The 24,511-nt window shown below is 34.6% G+C and overlaps 1 protein-coding gene across 1 annotated transcript in view; it reads right to left on the bottom strand.

Moving 5' to 3' along the window:
• Positions 1 to 7,127: 7,127 nt before the first annotated feature.
• LOC306843302 (AT-rich interactive domain-containing protein 3B-like) overlaps positions 7,128 to 24,511 on the bottom strand; it is a gene marked incomplete at its 3' end in the record, with an annotated part of 46,993 nt that continues 29,609 nt past the window's right edge. The window contains exons 5-9 of the mRNA XM_079374694.1: positions 13,210 to 13,393; positions 11,535 to 11,794; positions 9,309 to 9,545; positions 9,147 to 9,236; positions 7,128 to 7,279 (exon numbers count right to left, since the gene is read on the bottom strand). Of these exons, the coding sequence (XP_079230820.1) occupies positions 7,128 to 7,279; positions 9,147 to 9,236; positions 9,309 to 9,545; positions 11,535 to 11,794; positions 13,210 to 13,393 (923 nt within the window). The remainder of the gene's footprint in view (positions 7,280 to 9,146; positions 9,237 to 9,308; positions 9,546 to 11,534; positions 11,795 to 13,209; positions 13,394 to 24,511) is intronic.

Below are 24,511 nucleotides of genomic sequence, written 5' to 3'. Positions count from 1 at the left end.
ACAGTATTCTCAAGCTTGCGGTCATCCCTGTTGCTTGTGCACCTTTTCCTACCCAAATTCTTCCTTCCAGTCAACTTTGCATTTAATATGCTTTGATACAGCACTCCGTGAACAGCCACAGCTTTCAGTAATGACCCTCTGTGACTTACCCTCTTTGTCTTCTCCATTATTGTGGTCTCAAAGAACAAGAGATACCCAGAATTTATACTGTAGGGATGGCCATTAATTGAAACTCAAATGTAAATATTCTAATATTTTGAGATACTGATTTTTGACTTTCATTAGCTGTAAGCTCTAATCATCAAAATTAAAACAAAATAACTTTTGAAATGTTTTACTTTACATGCAATGAATCTAAAATATATGAAAGTTTCACTTTTTGAAATAACTTACTAGAAACTTTTTCATGACATTCTAATTTATTGAGATGCACCTGTATGCTGGGAGAAGCAAACACACATTTAGATCGCATTCACTGCTGACCTTGCTTTTCCACTTGGCCTCCATCACATCTGCGTCTCCATTAGGAGTGGAAGCTGTGGTCCAGTAGAGGCGGTTCATAACAGCTGGCCTCCATCACATCTGCGTCTCCATTAGGAGTGGAAGCTGTGGTCCAGTAGAGGCGGTTCATAACAGCTGGCCTCCATCACATCTGCGTCTCCATTAGGAGTGGAAGCTGTGGTCCAGTAGAGGCGGTTCATAACAGCTGGCCTCCATCACATCTGCGTCTCCATTAGGAGTGGAAGCTGTGGTCCAGTAGAGGCGGTTCATAACAGATCTTCACTCCCATCTTCCAAAGCCTTATAAACACACAACATGACAAAAAAATGACCAATTAGCTGTGCAAACAATGTTAATAAACTGTCACTAGACTTGATGGTTATAATATTAGCAAACTGAGGTTAACTTAAAAGCTATGCCTTCTCATATGGTAAAATTTTTACAGGGTTTTTAAAAAATAGAACAATATTGCTAATGCTTACAAGATAGCTGCGGTGCTTTACAACAACATATACATCTCGTTGTGTCTCATTATTTAAATAATTATGTTCACTGATTTGGTAGTTAGCAGCAAATGTTAAAAAACAAGATTTACGGTGCACAGCTGACATCTTCGTGGAGCAGCATCTCTGACGGATCCGGAGCCGGCGGCCGAACACAGGCTGACCGGGACCCTTCAAAGGGGAGCTGTAACATAGCCACATATTTGTAGCCTAAAATATATTGGGGTTATTCTATAGAAATGTCCATTTTTCTGCCTTTACAGAAATATTACACTTGAAAAACACTTGGTTACAATTTTTTTTATATTGTAAAATGAAAAAATGTGTTATTTGAACAATTACACCTTCTTGAGCCACCAATGTGGCGATATTTTATTTCATTAATTATAAAGAATTCCAAGCAACACAAACTTCTCGTCCCCACAGCCATGCACAGAGGGAAAGTGCTTTATTTTGAGGTCAAAAACAGGTTTTTCTACCATTTAAAATAAAATAATGTATAACTATCAAATAAATGACAAACAAACTAAATGCCAAATAAATATTATATATATAAATAATATATGAAATTATAGCATATAATATATAAAAAAATAAAATATATTACATAATATTCTAAACAAAAAAAAAAAAAAAATCACTAAGCTGTCATTTATGTGTATTCATGAAGTCAAAATGTAATCTAATAATGTGATCTAAGTTTAAATGTTAAAAAATAACCATACCAGGCTATCGAACCAAATGTATTTACTCATTATTAGGATATGACTACTTGTTTTTTTATTACAGCCCGTGATAATTAACACAAAAACATTGTAAACATTAGGCTAAAGAAAGTCACCCCACTCCTCTACGTCTACTTCTGAGCGTCACGCGCCTTTCCTACAAGGTTATATATTAATTTAAATTTTTTTTTTAACCTGCAATATGCACTTTAAGTGTTTTCTGTGATCTTAGTAGAGGTAAGACATCTTCCACACACTCAGAGTGCCCAGGCGAAAAACAAGCTCATAATGTACTTAAAGCGCTATTTTCATGCACTAATTTTGTATTTAATATACAAAAAACAATCATTTAGTACTTCTTAAGATAAACTTAAGATCATCTAAGTGTACTCAACTGTGCTATTTTGAGACACCATGAATATGAACTAAAATGTGCTTTTAACATACTATCTCTGTATTTAATCACCACTTGTAGTACACGAGTGTATTAGTGAATGAAAGATGGGTTTAAGTGTCAAAACGATTGATCTTTTACCACACACAGTCAAAAACTCGACTTTTTGGAGTAGGGGTGGGAGAAAAAAATCGATTCACTTAACTATCGCGATTATTTATAAAACGATTAAAAAAAAAACAACCATGACGGAGGCAGAGGATCAAACCTCTTCAGTAACATAGCAGTTTATTGCATTTCAGAAAGTGTTTTTTTCTGCTCATTTGGTTGAATATTTGACTATTATATTCAATTGCAAGTTCAGGATTTTAGTACTTTAAAGTTTCATGGTTCAAGGTACTTTAAATCTACACTGTGTATGCTCCTGAAATAAAAGATGTGATGCATAGTTTTTGTTAATATGACTCATCATATACGGTCTCTTTAAGGGTATAATCAACTACTTTCCATTGTCTAGTCTTTAATAAGCAAACAAAAATCACAATAAATTGTAATATCGAATAGCAACTGCTAAAATGTGTGTGTTTTAATTGTGACAGTCTGCATGTAAAGTGTATCATCAACTTTTTCCCATGGTGTAGAGTTAAAAACAAAAATCGCAACACAGCAATATCGAATCGCAGAATCGAAATTCTTAAAAAAATCGCAATACATATTGTATCGGCACCCAAGTATCGTGATAGTATCGAATCGGGAGGTAGGTGTATCGTCCCATCCCTAGTTTGCAGTATTCTACATGAAACTAAAAATGTATTTTCTCATTCTACTAATTCTCAAAACATACCCACCCTTTATGAAAATAAACTATAGTCCTACTTATCTGAAGCTCTTTCTGTGACGTCAAACTCTTTCCAAACAGCTTCAGCCTCTACGGTGTTCTGACCATTTGTGCCATCTCCAATTAAAAAGATAGGTAGCACAAGTTGATCGCAAAAAATGCTAAACATCAGATTATGCTGCCATCTTATTCGTGTGATTTGAGGATTTAAAAAAAAAGTCCCTTCTTTACCCCCAAGACTGGAAGCTTATTCTGCCACAGAATGAAGGAATTGGTAAATAAATTAACAAGTTTCACATCTTTCAAATCTGACATTTTTGTCTGAACTTTTGTTTTCTGCCACTGAATAAAAAAAAGTTAATCGTGACTTTTCTCAAAAATCTCACAGTTGCAAGAAAAAAGCCAGATTTGTGAGATATAAACTCAGAATCGCCTGAAAAAAGTCAATTTTGAGATAAAGTTGCAATTAATTTGATTACTCCGTGGCTGAAACACAGATCCATAGATATAACCAGTGTTATAACGCATTACAAGTAACGAGAGTTACGTGATCAGATTACTTTTTTTCAAGTAACTAGTAAAGTAACACATTACTTTTTAATTTACAAGAAAATATCTGAGTTACTTTTTCAAAAAAGTAACGCCGGTGACTTTGTTCTCCCATTTATTGACAAGTCTCCCGTCCACATGCTGGGAGAAATCAGAAGTACAGAGGCTTTTTTTACAGTTTTAGTTACTTTTTCTTATTTGTAAGTCGCTTTGGATAAAAGCATCTGCTAAATGACTAAAAGTAAAGTAAGTAAAGTAATAATTGTGCTTCACTGTTTTTGAATTACTGAAGAGTATTGAAGCTTCTATGTTCTACTGTACAGATGTGAATGTATTCTTCCTTCAGCCTGAGGTTTATTCTTTACACTCTTTGGTGGGCTTTTACATTTGCTATAATTAGAACTTATTATAATAAAAACAATCAATCATATTTAAAAAGCAACACGAAAGTAACGCAAAAGTAATGTAATGCATTACTTTCCATAAAAAGTTATTAAGTAATGTAATTAGTTACTTTTTTTAGGGAGTAACGCGATATTGTAATGCATTACTATTAAAAGTAACTTTCCCCAACACTGGATATAACATCAGAGGGAACGTACGACATTGTTTCTGGATGCTCTAAAACCTGTAGCATAAGACACAAGAACAGACAAATACAAGACTGGGACAAAGAATCTGCACAAGTTTGTTTTTTTAATCCAGTTCAAACAGAAAAGAGCTGCAGCAAACAAAGAGGATCAGAGCTGGAAGAATCAAAGTCCTGAGAATGAACAGAAAGCACATCAATATGGCCTTCAAACCTCATCCGGACCAGACCAAGCATCTGACCGGACAGAGAGATGTAAGCGTGTTTCCCTGGTCACCTGACCCATTACATCACAACCATACAGCATCACGGTGACCTTTGACCTGTGAGGCTGAGGTCATCTGGTCTTTGGTTTCTAGCTGTGCAGCAACTGAAGGCAGTTTGATTTGGTTAAGGTGAGCAGGTTTGATTGTACAAATGCAACAGTTCACGTTTGGTTTCGCCACAAGAAGAAGACAAAGAGAAAGGAAAGTCTAGCTCGAGGGATTCACGTCCAGCATTTGTATTCTGCTCAGAAACGGGAGCGTTTACCTCCCATCATCACGGCAGCATGAGGTATGTACTGTATCTCCACAGCAGAGTCTGAGGTACTTCACCACTGATTATCCATTTATATCATCTTAAAAACAACTTAGAGTTCACTTAAAAACATCACAGTACTTCCTGAGAGAGACGCCTTCCTGAGACGGAAAGCAAAAATGTGAGACAAAAACATCAGGCCCTTAAGCGTCGATGAGGAAGAAAGAGGACGATGGTTTGCTTGAGAAATGATTGGATGTTAGAACTTCATCATACATGGGTGAATCTCATGAAACTTCAAAAAACATGATGTTTTGATACAAAATCAACAGCAAGAAATATATTTTTGCATTAAGAAAATGACTGCTTTAGGACTAAGATTTTTTTATGCAGTGACTTATTTGAATATGTATATGTGCATATATATTTATAAAAAAAAAAAAATATATATACAATTACATTTATATATATATGTGCACATACGTGCATATAATATGTGCTTACATATATTTATTAAAATATGATAAATAAAATGTGCATATACATATGTAAAATAAAAATAATAAAATACAAAAAATGATAAGTTTGGGATCAGAACCTTTTTAATGTTTTTAAAATAAGTTTCTTCTGCTCATCGAGGCTGTATATATTTGATCAAAAATTTTCTATTTTAATATACAACTTATTTCTGTGATCAAAGCTGAAATCATTCTAATATGCTGATTTATAATCAATGTTGGAAACAGTTGTGCTGCTTAATATCTTTTCTGAAACCGGTGATACTTTTTTCAAGGTTCTCTGATTAATAAAATTTAAAAAGATCAGTGTTTATTCAAAATAGAAATTCCATGTATTCCAAAGTGAAATTGAAATGTGACGTGGCCAAGTGGGTCAGTGAATTTCTCTTTTTTTTTTCTTTTTTTTTAAGAAATTATAATTTTTTTAATAGCAAGGATGTGTTAAATGGATAAAGTGTGATCCTAAAAACTATTTCTATTTGGAATAATCAAAGATCAAAGACTCAGTGCTGTGTCAAAGAAATCAATTATATTTTAAAGTATATAAAAATAGGAAACCAATATTAGAAATTGCATACTGAATATTAGAATATAGAATTTGTTTTCTGTATTTTTGATCAAATAAATGCAGCCTTGATGAGCAGAAGAAACAACAGTAAAAACCTTACTGATCCCAAACTTTTGAAATAATGCAAAACTTCTTATTTCTCTTTTATATTCAATATAAATATGAAAATATGTATGCAAATATGTGCATATATATATATATATATATATATGTGACCCTGGACCACAAAACCAGTCGTTTAAGTGTAAGTTTTTTTTTCGTAAAGAGATACAACTATTAGAAAATCTGGAATCTGAGGGAGCAAAAAAATCTAAATATTGAGAAAATCTCCTTTAAAGTTGTTCAAATGAAGTTCTTAGCAATGCATATTACTAATCAAATATTAAGCTGATATATTTATGGTAAGAAATGTACAAAATATCTTCATGGAACATGATCTTAATATCCTAATAATTTAATGGCATAAAAGAGAAATGTATAATTGTGATCCATACAATGTATTGTTGGCTATTGCTACAAATATACCCAGCGACTTCAGACTGCTTTTGTGCTCCAGGGTCACATATATATATATATTAATGAAAGAAAAAAAGAAAAGGTGCATGTATTATAAATGTTCTTTGGATTTTCATGAGATTCCCCCACATATTTAAACCCTGCCCTGAGATCCAGATCAGATGATTAGTTTTTGCAGATCCCACAGAAGGCCGGTTGCTCGTTTCAACATCTACTGAGACATTCATCTGGTTTCTGAGGTATTTGACGGTTGTTCTTGAAGACAGACGGGCTCATCATCAAACAAACAGCATATATATTCCCAAGACTCGTCTTCCCCAACGATCACACGCTCAGGTCCAGACGGGCGATGCATAGAGGAGAATCAGTGAGGTCCCGTCAGCGTTTCTGATCCCGACCAATTCAAACCAATAAAACTCATTCAGAGAAAGCCAAAAGTACAGATCCTGAGGTAAAAGACGCTCCTGTAATGTTCCACCGCTGAGTGTTCGAGGTATGACTGTAAAATGAGGAACTTTGAGTGAAAAAAGATCATAAAGTCACGAAACATAATCAGAAGAAACATCAAAACACACTCTAAATAAAAAAAATCTTCAAGTTCTGTAAAACCTGCCCGTCGTTTGGCTGAGCGTTCTGATGGTATTTAGCGTTTTCGGACGTCGTTCATGAAACTCGAGCATGAATTTCTATGTGAATCGTTCATGAATCCAGTCTGACGTAACTGTTTCATTGAATTGATTAGGATTTTTTTGCATAAGACTGTATGATTAATGAATGATTAACTCGTGATTCATGAATGAGGCCCAGCCGTGTTATTTTATGCATGTGTGTCCATGTAAATGTGCGGACAGCCGATGTGGACAGGAGAAACTGAGGTACTGGTTGTGCAAAGCGGCCGGCAGACGGGTTACGGAGAGCCGCTGGGGTCCGCTGAGCTCCGCCCCTTGGAGGAGGAGGAAGAGGCGGGGCTTTGGCTGGGGGCGGAGCTATAGAAGGTGAAGCTGGGTCCAGGCGCAGCAGATGCAGACGCAGACGCAGACTTCTGCGCAAACAGAGTTCCTGCCATAGAAAGCATTTAAAAACGAGATCAGTGCTGATTAAAACATAACTACAAATAACACTCTGTGCCAGGGATACCCAAACTTTTCATCAGCCGAACCCTTTACACATTGAATATTTTTTAGGACAATATTTCAATAATTTAACTACACATTTGCACAGTTCTCTGATGATTGTTAATTGTCACACGATGTGAAAACAAATATCATTTATTTATTTTTTAATAGTGTTTTATTTGAACTTTTTTGCTGGACATTTGCTGAAACTAAAACTACAACTATAAAAAACAATAATAAATGTTACTGAAATGTTACCAAAATAAAATATATAAAAAAAGTATTGCTATTTTTTTAACAGCAATATGTTTAAAAACAGGGTTAACAATTAAAACTAAAAGCATAAAAAACATTTTTGTTACTTAATGTTAAGTGAAATAAATATTTATGTCAGCTAGTTGCCAAAGCAACATTTCTCATTTTAACTTAATAATAATGAATAAAATAATGAAAACTAAAACAGAAACAATATTAATAAAAACTAAAGCAAACAAAAATTAATAATAAAAAAATTACTAAAACATTAACTAAAATATTGTTGTTAAACAATGGTTTACTGAACAAATTGCTCTTTCTTTAAATAAATTCAACTATAGTTAAACATTTCTTACAGAAAATCTCTCTCAGCTTAATTGTAGGGAGCCGTTTTACACAAGGTTACAATTAACAACAGAGCCCAAACTTAAAATATAATTACTATTTATTTTTAAATATAATAATCAACACTCAACTTAAAAAGAAATTGTATGCAAACATGTAAATTGTACATAATGGAGTTTTTAAATAACTTCTAAATTATAAAAGTTATATTTGTTGTTGAATTATATTCATTTACACAGTGGCCGTCATTACTTTTTTCATAACAGATTTATTTAAGCAAACATTCAATAATTAAGACATCACTAACAGGTAAAATAAAATATAATGAGTAGCTATATAGTCTAATATTTCACGAAATGCTCCTCTCCAGACTTCATTTCTCTAGCAAATGTCATTTCTACGACATGCGGACTGATGATTTGCCTGCCTGAGGTAAATTAAACATTGTTTACAAGCTGTTTTATTGACTTATTTTATTACTAGATTGCGTGATTACACGAGGCAGATGTTCATTCATGTTTATTTCGCATTAAAACTAGTAGTAAATACACTAGTCAACATTTAAAGTGGATCAAAATTTTAAATGCTGTTCCTTTAAATGCTAATGAGCTCTGCTGACCCCGCCCCTCTCTTCTGTGGGGTGACGCGCAGTTGTCATGAGACTGTTTACTTTAGCCGTGGGAACTTGCTAATTAGCACGCTATTAGGGAAGGCGATTCATAAAAGAACCTTATACTCACTTCTTCTGTAGGTGAGGCTGGATCATGAATGATTCGCACGAACATAAACACATTTAGAAAGATCGGAGGATGTAAACAAAGCTAATCCTCTGCATCTTCAGCGGCTCAGATGTCAGGAGTAAATGACGACCGCTGTGTTCATTATTACATCCAACAACAAAACACCTCGATCGCTTAGGAGCCATTCTTATCTACTCCTCCTCCGACTGATTGACAGCTCACTCAGGGCGGGTCTAGAGTAAAACACCCGTGTCAATCAACAATCGTGGGAGGGGCCTGGGTCTGTGACATCACACAGCCAAGAATCTGTGAACGGCTTGATTTGAGAAAGGGGTCATGATTTACAGAGATTTTCTTTAAAACCACTAGGTGGATTTGTATCATTAAAGGGTGGATCTGTACACACACTGCCAACACACTCTTTATGTCGCTTTATATGTATATCACAATGCATTTGTCTGTAAGGCATACCTGAGTAAACGATGCCATTGACTTCCACTGACACGATGACACTCGCCGCGCCGCTGGAGGAAATGCTCACGGACAGATCCTGCTTCTCATCTACAGACACAAACACTCATTAACACACACACACACACACATCAGTGCATCACAAACATGCAGCGCACTGACCCCGGGCCGGAGCTCCGAGCCGCAGGTTGGCGGGGATCTGCGAGGCCATGGCGAGCAGGTTGTGATGGAAGGCCTGCTGCATGAGTCTCTGCTGCTCCTCGGCCAGACGCACCATCTTCCTCTCCGGCACCTCCGTCTCCAGCTTCTCTCTGAGCTGCTCCAGCGTCGCCGCTCGCGCCAAACCCACCGCCTGCTGCTGCCCAAACGCCAGAGCCATGGAGGACAAGCGGCCATCGTCTGCAGGACAGAGAGGAGAACCAACCTATATGTGACCCTGGACCACTAAACCATTCATAAGGGTCCATTTATACATCATCTGAATAAAGCTGAATAATAATATTTCCATTGATGTATGGTTTGTTAGGATCTGTCTGAGATACAACTATTAGAAAATCTGGAATCTGAGGGTGCAAAAAAATCTAAATATTGAGAAAATCTCCTTTAAAGTTGTTCAAATGAAGTTCTTAGCAATGCATATTACTAATCAAAAATGAAGTTTTGATATATTTACGGTAGGAAATTTGCAACATTATCTTAATATTCAAATGATTTTCGGCATAAAAGAAAAATTGATTATTGCTCCAAATATACCTGTGCTACTGATGATTGCTTTTGTGCTGCAGGAACACATTTCAGGTTTATTTGACAGGGACAATGCACATTAATAATACATAAATATACAATGTGCCAGAATTAGCCAGAAGGCTATTTTGCATCTGCAGTCCCTGCACTGATGGTAAAATGATCACCTTAAAAATATAAAACAATTAATCAATACATAGAAAATTTACACTATCCCTAAAAATATAATAATAAAAAATTAACATCTGCTTAAAAATGACACTATACATATCACCTGTGCATGTGCATGATAATTAGATTCTGCATCAATGCAACTTGGTATAAATGGGTATTATAGCAATAAACATGGATTTTTAAAACACAACATGTTTCTTGCAGTATTATTTTAATATCATTGACAAACTATTAGTTTTTATTAATATTTTAAATTTTATTTTCTGTTTTCACTTTCATTTTAGTTCAAGTTTTAGCCATTTTGTTGTGCATTTTTGTTCCCATTTACTTTTTTAATGTTTATATTTATTTCAGCTACTTGCCAAAGCAACTTTTTCATTTAGTTTCACTTTATGTACTGAAACAACTAAAACTGGAATAAAATCTGATAAATACAATATAGACATTAAAAAATATATAAAAATAAAAAATCTAATATACTAAAACATTAACTAAAAATGGAAAAAACAAAAATGAAATGTATTCAAAATAAAAACTCAAAAAGTATCTAAAATATCCCTGGTTTTAAGATAATAATAATAATAGTTGTTATTATTATTATTATTATTATTTAACTTAATTTTTATTTATTTTTTAGTTTTAGAATTTAATTGTGCATTTTTTTTAATTTTTATTACTTTTTAAAAAAAAATGTCTGTTTTTATTCTTATTTACTTTTATATAGTTTTTTTTTTACTAATTTTTATTTATTAGATTTTGTTTATTTACTTTGTTATTTTAGTTAAAATAAATGAAAATAAGAAATGTTGCCATGGCAATTAGCGGGAATAAAATAAGTTTATGTTTTTAAAACTAAGTAAAAAAAATGTTAGTTTTAGTTGTAATTAATGAATACCCTGTTTTTAAAATCATATTAATGCGGTTTAAAAAATAGCAATAAGCCAGTCAAGGTTGTGATTTTCTGCACAGTCAGTTATCATCATCAAAAAACACAGGGCAGAAAATGACTGTCTGTGAGAGAAATTTATAATAAGAACACAAAAAAACAGAAGTTATTCTTTCAAAATGGCCTTTTGTACATCATGTGGCTCGTTTGGATGAAACTCTGCCATAATCAGCAAGTGGAGAAACACTAATTACCACATGAAACTTCCAGTTAGTGTGTGTGTGTGCGAAAAAATATAAAAAAAGAGAAGTCTTATGAGGGACAACATATTCATTCAATACCACTGAACTAGTGTAAATGTCTTAAGATGCAGTTCATGTCAGTGTCGACAGGAGGCGCTGTAACACCACAAACACCAGACTGAACACTAAAACAGCACAAACACCATAAATATGAGTTCTGTAGCTTTAAATAGGCGTGTCATGAACAATGTTTAATAATTGTCTGATTGTCCTTGCTTGATCTAATTGCATTGCAGCTTAAATTTCAATTACATTTTCTTAGTTTATTTTTGCATCACTCACCCAGTCCCTTCTTCAGAGATGGCCCCGAGGATGCCTGCAGTCCATTCAGGGCCCCTATGGCCCCCAGCGCTGACAGGTGCATCTTGGGCGGGGTCAGGAGGTGAGGGGCGGAGCCAGGGGAGGGGCTAAAGCGGAACAGGCTGTTGCTGTAACTGGGTCGACGGCCTTCACGCCGGTTGCTGTCGATGGCAGCCTGCAGCTCGCTGGGAGAACTCAACGCCTTCCGCTCGCATTCGTACGGATACAGATACTTCATATACCTGAGACAGACAAACCAGACAAAAGTCAACACCACCTGTGGCTTTCATTCTCATTCTGTGCACTGATTCTGCAGGAAAATCTGCAAAATGCATTCAAATACAGCATAGGCGCTCCAGTATAATTCACCATTTAACCACAAATTAATTACAGAAAGTGCAGTACTACTAAAAGCTATTGACAAGTTTTGTGTGATTCATATAAACACAGTCAGTTATGCATTAAATTAACAAACAGTGGGGAAAAATTTTTGATGTGCATAAATATTTTGGATCCGTGACTTACAGTGTCTTAAAGTGACAGCGGCCTAATAAACCTGCTGCTGTCTGTCACAGAAACAAACTGCATTTTTTTCTGTTTTTCTTTCTTTTTGTCATGTATGACTACGTACAGCTAATGTGGTATAATATGGTTAATGAGGTATCCTAATAATTAAACAAAAAATCTGCAGAATTCTATTAATTTCTGCTACCGTATCAGCCATTTTGATAGAAAAAGAAAAATTAAAAAGTACTAATAAATTAAGTAAAATAATAAACACGTAAATAAGTCAATAAATAAATAAAGTGTCAGAATTTTGTTATGTACAAAAATAAGGCCAAAGGGACAAAAAACAAAAAAAAACATACATATACATATAATGTTTTTTTTTTGACCACTGTGGATCTGACATGGTATAATATAATAAATGTTGTAATCCTAAAAAATCAGCAAAATTCTGGAAATTACTGGCACAAATTGAGCCACTATTATTGAAAAAATAAATCCTGGACTGATATAAAACTGTGTCGTACGGCACACTTATTAACAGCTGAAAGCATCATCAGTTTAGCTACTCAATCCAACTACAGATGCATCCACCCCCACACTAAAGCCATCCAAATCAAATCAATAGATCAATAAATCAATATATCTATCAGCTCAAGCTAATTAGTGGGAGGAAGTATGTGAAGTGAAGAGGGAGAAGCGGCAAAGACAGAGAGATACAAGGACGAGGGCCGACAAAACCTCTGTTTACAGGCATCTCAAAGATATAAACCATCTAAATACAGCAGTGGCCAAAATGATTAGAGCACTAGTATTTTCAGCAGCTAAGAAATGGGTTTAAGTCAGTTATTTCTATCTTTTGCTGTAGTGTGTCAGCAGGAAATATCAGTTTACATTTCCAAACATTCATTTAGCCATTAATTTTAATAATCCAGTGAGATGTTAGTGCTCCACACAGAGATCTGATCATCATCAGTCTGTCTGGAATGACATGAAGAAACAGAACAAACTGAGACTAAATCCAGAAGAACTGTGTCTCCAAGGCGCTTCAAGAAAGCTCCTGCAGAGTGTGTGTGTGTGTGTATGTATGTGTATATATATATGTGTGTGTGTGCGTGCGTGTGTGTGTGTGTGTGTGTGTGCGTCGTACTGTGTGCGGAGCGTGAACGCGGCGCTGGTGATGGACGTGGGCAGGTTGAGACCCTTGGTAATCTCTCTCCAGATCTTCTTGTTGATGACCTCCACCAGTCCTCCCTTCTCCGTCACCAGCTTATACAGCATGTACAGATCCAGAACCTGCTTCGCCATGATGGGGATCCTGTTCACCGGAGTCCCTGCAGAAACAACAACACAGAACCCATCAGAAACCAATAAATCACCAATAAAGCAATTTTACTACCCCACGTCATGCCTAACGCACCTTAACTGCGGTAAAATCACGGTAACATGACTCACTGCTTTATAAATCAGTGGAAAGAGGAATTTAACAACAGACGCCCAGCCCATGATCAATAAAATCACGACATGAAGAATAAATCACAATAATCCTAATAAACACTCCTCTGCAGTTATACAGTTCACCGAAGGATGTGTGTGGTTGCCTGGCAACATAACATTTAGAGATCAATGAACAGCATGTTAATATAGAACTCCAATGCTGTGTGTGTGTGTGTGTGTGTGTGTGTGTGTGTACAGGCTCATCCAATCAGATGTCACAATCTGAAACATCAGATTTTTAATGATATATTATGCATTATATAAAGTACACAGAATATATACTACATTTAATTGACATTTAAATAAGTTGGAGGGGTGTCATTTCATTGATGTTTTAAATAAAAACATCTGTCACACTAGTTCATATAACAGCTCTGAGTAAAACACAAAGAAACGTGTCATTTTTACTCCATAAATGCATTGAAATGCACACGGCAGATGTGTTTGTATAGAGGTGAGAGTTCAAGCCGCCCACGAAACAGAACACACTTCAAAAGACACAGGTGGGCTACAGGCGGAAAAATACATATTAGCCTGCTTTACGCAAACAAGCTTAACCTGGATACCAGAGCCAGCCTGCCCCAGACGTCTGATAGCCATACATGAATCCTGTCAACAGCTTATCTTTAGGTCCGGCGCGGGTGGAGATGTTTGCTGGATAGTTAAACCTCCATATGAAGAGTACACAGCGGCTCCCTCTGATTGTGTGCTAGAATAAAACACACTTGAGTATCTACAGGAAAAACCCTCAGACAGGTGACATTAGGATAAGTGTTTTGTATTACAGGGTTTCTAAAATGTTTTGTTTAAATATGCAAATGATGCATTATCTAATTAGAAATGTGCACTGATTTGCATCTGAACATAAACCTAAAGCCTGGTTCAAAATGTTTGTTTGACATATATAGAGTTAAAGATTTTTACTAAAGAGTTTCACTCCATAAATCAGAAAATACTGTCAAATGACAGAAAAAATAAACATTTTCACCATGCTTTTAGGAATATTGTATAAAAAAAAAAAAAATATTGTAAATTAAATCTACAGATGCAAATTGATAAAATGCAATAATAAAACCCACATGAATGACATATGATCAAACCCTTTAGAATATAGGTGCAAGTGCTGCTGAAGTGAAGAAAAACACTCACAGCCTTTAAATATATGCATATGCAACATGTTTTTATGAATAAAATATATAAGTAAGTTATATAAGTCAGTGTGAATGACTTCTGAACAAACCCCTCAGAATATAGAGAGGAATAAAACACCAAGTTTGTGTGTTTAAGTGCTGCAGAAGTGGAGAAAAGGTATGAATTCCAGACAGACACAAACAGATAAAGTGTAATAAACACTTGAAGTGTATTTTAGATGCTTCTTTTTCCTATTCTGAAAAAGCACATTATGGAAGAGCAAACTCTTGGAGCATGATCATCAGAACGGCAGAGATGCGAGTAACATGCACAGACTTCGATCTCATGCGGGTGTGATTCTTATCAACAGCGTCCTACAGAAACAACTCATGACAGCTTTACGATCTCGCTCTACAAAGCAAAACATAAAACAGAAATGCAAGAATGTGCAGTGAAAAACAGTCAAGGTTCAAAGGTCGTGTGACACGCCCCGACACGCACACACGACAACAAAAGAGCTTTAGACGCCTGTCAGATTGAAACGCTGCATTCTGGGAGAAAACGCTAACATTAGATCAGCCGGTGTGTTTCAGATCACGTCATCTGCTCCAGAAGCATCTCTGACCATCAACACAACATCAAACAATTAGTGCAAACACAGGGGTCAAAGGTCAGCCTGAGGTTATTGATGGCTGAATTAAAACGCCGGTCAGCAGGAAGCCAAGCTTTTATAGGTACAAGCGCACACAGAGACTAGAGAATGGACGAAACACAATAGAAACAATCCTGAATGATTAATACTGACTGCAGCTACACCCGTCCACTACTGCACTACACTGACTACAACACATGATCAAAAATACAGTAAAAATCTGAAATATTATTATGATTTAATATATATAAATAAAATACAGTGTTGCTGGTTAGTTAACCCTCTCTGACAGTAACTAAATAAACAGGGTAGATTCAGGGTTGCTGAGGCCTGTAGTTCAGTGTGGCGCCACCGTTGGCTGGAGCCACGTTCTGATTGGCCCCAGGCTGACCCTCCCATCATGCCTTGCTGGGTTGATTTTCCCAGTGGGACAGAGCCATCAGGAGCGGAGTGATTAATGGCAGGCGGGGTCAGAGGTCACCCAGCAGGCCCCTCCCACACCCGGCTGTACGGCACAGCACAGAAAACACAACTGAAGGACATCACTGAACGATATGACATCCATCAGCATCTACTGCCTTCCACTAAATACTAACAGAGCATCATCAGTGCTGAAATAAACACGGACTGCTTCAAGCTGTTACAAATCTACAGGAAAGAAGCTGTAGGTTGAATCCAAGTAAATTAGGCCACTTTTTGCCATTATCCTGAATTAATCCTAAATAAATAAATAAGTGTAGTGTTCTAATCCACTCTATTACAGTCTTTTTATTTTTTTAATTTAGAATAAAATTACTGTAATTAAAAAAAGTTTTATTTTTGAAATTTGTATTTCAATAATAAAAGATTTTGGTAAATGTTTTGAAAATAATGCCATAATGCAACAAAATACAAAAAAACATCCTCATTTATTGTGGAGGGCCAAATTACTCAATTAAATGTTCAAATATATAATTAAATCGTTAAATACATTATGAAATAATTAAAGGCATAAATAAATCGCCTAAATTAGAACCATAACCCTGAAAATTAAATGTGGGAGGAAATAAAGAAAGAAATTAATACATAAAGAAATGAATGAATGAATTTATTTCTGCATTTAATTATTTCATTATGTATTTAACGATTTAATTATATATTTCAACATTTATTTAATTTTAAGTAATTTACACCTCCATAATTCATAAGATATAAACTTAAAAAAAATTATATATACTGTGTGTGTGTGTGTATATATATATAATTGTTTTTTTTCAGTACTACAGTCATTAAGTTCTAACATTTATAGAAAAGTTGAGAATAATAAAAATAACTAAACTAGACTGGTAATTTAAAATAATTCTTCACATATCACATATATACTGTATTTTATAATTTATGTAATACATACTCTTTTAAACAAATTATACATATAAAACATTGCACATTTTCTATAATTTTTTTTATTTAAAATAATCATATTATACTAATATATATATATATATATATATATATATATATATATATATATATATAACACACACACACACACATATATATATATATAAAAGATACTATATAATATACTTTATGAAAATACAGTATACATAAAAGTAAAATTTAGATTTTTTCAAATATATTTATTTTATATATGTTGTATTTTCTTATATCTCTGTATCTAGATCTCTCTCTCTCTCTATATGTATATATGTGTATGTATATACACATATATATATATACACAGACACTGTACATATATATATATACATACATGCATATAAAGCGACAAAGAGGACATACAACAATACACTTTTTTTTAAATGTAAACAAAATATTTTATATGAAACTAATAAACTGTACATTTACAATAAAATATTATATAATATATAGAATTCTCTTTATATAGAAACTCATTCCTCATTCATTCACCCAGATAAAAGCTGAAAGGTGAAGAGTATTTGACCTGTAGTTCAGCTGAGAACAGCATTCTGTCGTACGGCTCCTGAACTCAATCAATAGATATCAGCGCGCCACAGTAAATATGGCTGATTTCACATGACGGACGTGTGTGAATAATTCAGAGGCAGAGAGTGACAGGCTCACGCGTGACACAGACTCTGAGGAAATGCATTTCTCCGGCGGTCGGTGTGAGGTTTCACTGATGCTCTGCTCTTAATGCACAGGAGCAGCATGCGGCACTCAGGTGCTTTATTTTTAATGGCAGGTCAGGGACATAAAAGGTAACATTCAATGACTGCAGGGAATCTGCTATATTTAGTCCGGCTCATACCACATGAGAGACGAATTCATATACAGTGACAGCAGCACATACCTACTGCGTGTTTACATGCGACGAGTACAGAGGTCATGCAACACACATCACAGCAATAAAACACATGCACATGAACATGCATGGATATATTAATGTGTGTTAGTGCAGCAAACTAACTCAATCAAAACCTGATCATGCCTCTTCCTCTGTGCAATAAAATCACACAGCCAATGGAAAACTACGTTGAAACATTTCCATATGCGCACAAAAACATGTCATACATGACAAAATGCACAAACAAATCCTGCCGGAAAGAATTTCCATTTTCTGCATTTGTTTAGGAGAACTGAAGGAACCATCACTTGTCTGATTATCAGCCGCGCATCTTACTGTTCGTTATTACGTCTGGATCAAAAACATCAACATGAAACATCTGAACTTACCACTCTAGATGAGAGACTGTTGAATTCATTATATTAATATTGTTTACACTTTATATTTGATATGTTAATAAGATATACTTATGGATGCATGATTTGAGGAACCATTCATCAAGTCCACAGCAAACTTGTGCAGAACCAATTATAGACAGGGTTATTAGTTACTTAAAAACATTAAAAAACTTGTTACTTTAAATAAAATAAACTTTAAATGACATGAAATAAATGCATTTCGAAACTGAAAAAATTATAGCCTGAACCAGGGTTATTAAAGTTAATTAAAACCACACACACACAAAAAAATGCTACTTTAAGTAAACTTTCATTGAAATAACTTAAAATATATTTTTTAGACTGAACCAATTATAGAATAGCTAAACAAAAATTAGTTTAAATAAAACAAACTTTAAATGAAATGAAATGCAGTTTTAATTACTGTATTTCAGCCATCTTTTCAAGGCACATTTCTCATTTTTATTCATTTACTTGAAAAACTAATACTGAAATAAAATTATATTTATACTGTACATATAAAAATGTCACTAAACTAAAAATGCAAACAAATGAACTTGAAAACAAAATATTAATAAAAACTATATTTGCATGACACAAAAAATATTGTTTGGACAAAAATATAAAATATTTCTACACATCAAAAAAAAAAAAAAAAAAAAGACAAACACTAAACACAAATACTAAACAAATGAACACTGAAACATTCAAAATATTAACAATTATATTTGCATCTCAGGTGACACTAAAAGCACTGTTCTGAAAATCAATAGGGTCCACTTTCATTGTTTGGACAAAAACAAACATTGAGGCATCTTTCATAATACTGCGGTTTGTGTCCCACAGAAGAATAGAGGCAGTAAAGCGCACTACTGAGCTGAAGCGAGGGATTGAGACGCTGTAATGTGACTCCAGAAGACGGTCACCTGCACAGATAAAACCAAGAGGAGAGCAGGACACTCAAAAGACTCGACGGCGCGAAAAGTGAGACACCAATTTAAGTGTAACTAGAGTCTGTGAGATCCTCTGGGGAAGCAGAAGAGATCAGGATCTTATCAACACCTCCTCGAAACACGAGAGGAACGGCTGGAGTCACGGAGAAATATACAGTTAGAATCAGATCTGATCCCAGCCCCATTTCATTCTGGACCAGAAACACTGATGCTTTCACAGACCCACAGTGAAAAACGCTCTCTGATGAAGAGAGAAGATGCTCTCGGGTCACAGAGGTCACACAGATCCTGTCAGAGGTCAAATAAAGGAAAGCAACCCCCTCCGTAATCAATGAGTAACCACACACTCAGATGAAGCCATCCGCTGATGAGACCATTACTGTCAGCATCAGCTGCTCTAATACCCAAAAATATCAGAATCAAAATATCAGAATCAAAAATACAGTAAAAATTTGAAATATTTTTGCAATTTAAAACAGCTGTTTTCTATGTGAATATGTGTTAAACTGTAATTTATTTCTGTGATCAAAGCTGTATTTTCAGCATCATTACTCCAGTCTTCAGTGTCACATGATCTTCAGAAATCATAATAATATACTGATTTACTGATCAACAAACATTTCTGATTATTATCAATGTTGAACACAGTTGTGCTGCACAATATTTCTGTGGAAACAGTGATGCATGTTATTTTTCAGGATTTACAGATGAATAGAAAGAACAGCATTTATTTGAAACAGAAATGTTTTGTAACATTATAAATGTCTTTACTGTCACTTTTGATCAATATAATGCTTTCTTTCTCAATAAAACTATTAAACTCAAGAGTGTATGTGAAGGTCGTTTTCTATACTAAAGTGTGCAGGTGTTCAATTTCTGTCACGGTTTGTAACTGATATGAAAACAATCCAGTCTAACTAGTTTAAGTCAATCATTATTGGTGACTATTACAGTATAGAATCTGACAGTAATACTTACATAACGCATAATAAAAGTAGGGTTAATGCATTATGTTATAATGCATTGTATGATCGCATGAATAATTGCAACCACAGTTATAATGCATTATTTTAATAATCATTGTTTAGGAAGTGTAATGCATTAAAGCATGACTAACAAACCTTCAAAAATTATAATGCATTTTAACTTAAGTTACAATTATTTATGAGTGAATATAATGCATTACAATGTACTTTATGAATACCTTTATAATGCATTAAAGTGTTACTAAATCGACTGCATCTCTCGTTTTGTATCAGACAAGCAACATTCTGTGCGCTACATTTTGTTCATTACAAGTGAACAAAGTTACATTTTTTCCACTTTCTCTAGATCTGTCAAAGCTAATGGGATACGATTAATTAAATATATTCAATATTTCCAAACCAGTTAAAGCAGCTGAATGTGATAAATTTGATTAATCACATTGAAATTTTGAATTTAATGGTAGTTTAACCAAGAAAGGCTGCAGTGATTGAGCATGAAAGTGTGAAAAAAAGCAAAGAGACATTAAACAGGAAGTGTGAAACAGGATGAACGACAGAGACAGGAAGTGGGCATTTATAACGGGCGAGCGTCCAGCGTGGCGTCGGGAGAGAAATGATAAATGCCTTTCAGCTTCACCATATAATTTAAAACACATTAAGAATGTTATTCTGGAGCGAAAACGCATTTACACACAAAACCTCATCTTATAATCAAAGATAAATATATAGATACTAAGAATAAACGTCTTTGATTAAACAGCAGATGGGATGTTTCTGTCTCTGATAAATCACTGGTTTCAGCGCGACTCCGTCTGAATTATTGTTTTCCTATGAAGGAAATTTCATTTCACTCAACCAAAGCCTTTTCTTTCTGGTGTTCATCTCTGCCTCGGCTCCATCAGACGGTAGTTGTGTGTTTCAGAGGTTCATTAATCATGCTACGAGACACGGCCCCTAATCCAGCCCTGCTAACCCACTTTATCAAGTTTCAGAGGCCCCCAAGGCCCCGAATGCAGCTCCAAACACAGGAAGAACCAGCCAATAAATCAAAACCACATCTTATTTCAACGCGGCGGCGTTCTGTGGTGCATTCAGCTCTCTGCCACATCGTCTGCTAGAAAGACTCAAAACCTGACACTAAAATACTACATCAGCCTTAAAAAAAATTTAAATAAAGAAATATATCGCCCTGGTGTCATTCAAACCTGTTTGACCTTCTTCTGCAGAGCACAAAAAGACAAGTTTAGACATTAAGAGTCAAAAAAAAACAAAAAAACTAAACAAAAAAAACACTGGCTTTCATTGCATGGGGACCAAAAAACACTAACTTTTGTTAAAATATTTTCTAAAATATTTAGAATAAAATATTTAATGGTGCAAAAAAGGAAATGCAAAAATATTGATATATATACTGAATATTGTCAAACCTAGGAAAAACACATATATACGGAATATCTTCAAAATGAGTAAAAACCGAGATATTTACTGAATATCATTCAAAAAGAGTGAGATAAATGCTGTAATTTGTCAGAATGTGGAAAAGTAGTGAAATATACCAAATATCATCAAAAGAATAATATACGTACTAAATGTCATTAAAATTAGGAAAAATAGTGAGATGCATAATGAATATTGTCAAAATGTGGAAAAATATCTAAATACTGAATATATTTAATTCTTAGGAAAAATATACATACTTAATATTGTCAAAATTTGGAAAAAATATCAAAATATATACTGGATACTCTAAATATTCAGATATACATGAAATATCAAAATTTCACTCATAAATATTAAATTGATAAATTAATATATATAAATTTCCATCCGTTTTAACATTGTTCAAATCAATCAAACACTGATCAAATCAATGCAATTATTGCTGTGATAGTAATAATAAACTGAATGCGTTTCAATAACCAGCTTTATGCATTTATCATCAACAAATCCAGTGTCATACATTTTAACTGATTGAATATTGCTTATTCCACAGCTAGCCATATTTTAAACATGCTCATACTTTAACTGAATAAATGTGATTGTTTTCACAATGAAGAGATTTACTGATTTTAAGCAATTTGAATAAACACATTTTGCAAATAGGATTATTTAAATCAAATGATGTAGATGCAAATAGTTTATAATAAACTATGCCACAATTTGACTGCAGAAATCCGACTTATTTCATTGATGTATGACTGACAAGTATTCATCACATTCAGTTTATTAGTTTATATCAAAACCTTTAATCCAAATGGATAAAAATGTCATATGCAATTTAAAAAAAGTCACAATAAAACAGAAGTTGCATCAGATCTTTTCTTCCATATTGTGACGATCCAAAAATAATAAATCTATTATCTGTGCATTGGTTGCTGATTGGATGCCAAGATGTGGGTGTGGCTCTCAAGTGTATGCAGATGAGCATGAGCTGTGGGGGCGGAGCTTAAGAGCACTAAATGATTGGAGAAATCCTGCATGTGTTATCAAAGAGATGACATATGCAGTTATGATGTTTTGGTTAAACATTACAAGGTCAAAAACTGTAACATGCATGGATTAATTACTCATAAGATGATATATAAACAGTTTTGGTGAAAGTTGCTTTTAAAATTAATGCATTACAATATTGCGTTACTCCCTAAGAAAGCAACTAATTACATTACTTAGTTACTTTTTATGGAAAGTAATGCCTTACGTTACTTTTTAAATCTGGGCAGGGCTTGCTTGCTTGTTTTTAATATAAAAAAGTTCTTCTTTTACAAATGTAAAAGCTCTTTCACACCAAAAGTGAAATGAATGCGCCTCAGGCTGAAGGAAATGTAGATTCAGGTCTGTACAGTAGAGGACGCAGCTCAAACTAATCACATGAAGAATATGACGCAGGAGAAGAAAGTTCAGCACTATTCAGCAATAACTACAATCAAACACAAATGTGTCATTTTTGCTTATTAGTATGGTTGAATTGGATCATTGAAGGTCAGCAGCAAAGACTTTGGTTAATAAAATGGGATTAAATGCATAAATGATTTTTGTCTTATTTAACATTTAATTATTGCAGGTTTGCATTTGATCACAGTAAGATCATGTTCTCACACAACGCTCTGCACGATTTCTCTCAACATGGCAACACCGGAGCTGTCAGTCAATACATGAGAAACACAGTAACTGGTGATACTTATTTGAAAAAGTAACTCAGAAATGTCCTTCTAAATTAAAAAGTAATGAGTTACTTTACTAGTAACTTAAAGTAATCTGATTACATTACTTGTAATGCGTTACCCCCAACACTGATTATAATATGCATGATCTGATGAAGATATGTGATGAGGATTCCTGCACCTGTGACACCAGACATCAAACCACAACCGGCGCTCATGTTGTGTTTAAAAACATCTGCGTGACCTCTTTAACATCTCACGCTCTGATGTGTTCAGCAGAAGCGCTCGTGTCGAACACACATGAATCAGGCTGGACGGTGCATACGTCTCTGAAATAAAGAGCACAGCAAACCTGATGGGAAAAACCACTCTGTCTCACACCTAAACTGCTCTGAAACACACACACACACACACACACACACACACACACACACAGAAGATTGAGCTGCTGTGTGCCATCAAACTGCAGCAGCATGTGGCTTTCCTGAAGCTCCTCGATACGGGGCCTCAAGAGCGGGCCCCTGACGCTCCGATAAAAACAACTGCTGGAATCACACACACACACAGTTCCCTGCATTTAAGCACTTGACGCGGAAGTGAGATTCTGCGGTTTTCCTTCCTTTCCTTCCTCACAGAGAGACGCTTGACGAGATCCCAGTGATCTTCTGCTCTGGGGCCAGTTGTTCAAAAGTAGGAAGCTAATCCCACACTGAAACTGGTTTAATGTATATGTTTGCCAATATGCTTGGCGTTCAGTTTACATCAAATCAACATCATGTCAAGTTTTTGATGTCAGTTTGATTTGCATATTCACCCCCCCCCTTTTTTTTTTTACATCAATTTTGATGTCTTTTCAACATTAATTGCCCGTTTTTTTAAACTCACAATTCTGATTTACGTTCTCTCGATTGCAATTTTATCTCTCACTATTTTGTCAGAATTGTGAGTTTATCTCTTGCAGTTTTGACTATATATGTTGTAATTCTCAGTTTATGAATTCTGAATAAAAAAACTGACAAAATATATATCTCAATCCATTTTGGCAAAACAAACTTCCATGTATATTTTAGGCCTTTTTTGCAAATCAGCAGGGGCCAGATGTTCAAAAGAAATCTGATGGGATTTTGGCCATCGGATTGGATCAAATCTTGAAAATGGCTCAAAAGAAGAAAAAGAAAAAAGGATTCTGAATTCGGATCAGATCACAAAATCTAATCTTGGTTTGGATCTAGATTAAATCCTCAATTTACGTTTTAGTAAAATTGGGATACTTTTGATCCTAAAAAACTGGATTATTCTGATCCTATCAGAAGGATTTCAGGAACAAAAATGTAATAAAACTTTAAAACTGGTCCAAAAAAATACAATA

This window comes from Barbus barbus, assembly GCF_936440315.1.
Source record: "Barbus barbus genome assembly, chromosome: 23".
NCBI classification, from domain to species: domain Eukaryota; kingdom Metazoa; phylum Chordata; class Actinopteri; order Cypriniformes; family Cyprinidae; genus Barbus; species Barbus barbus.
The sequence above is the reverse complement of the archived record's forward strand: the minus strand, read 5'-3'. Positions and strand labels throughout refer to the sequence as shown.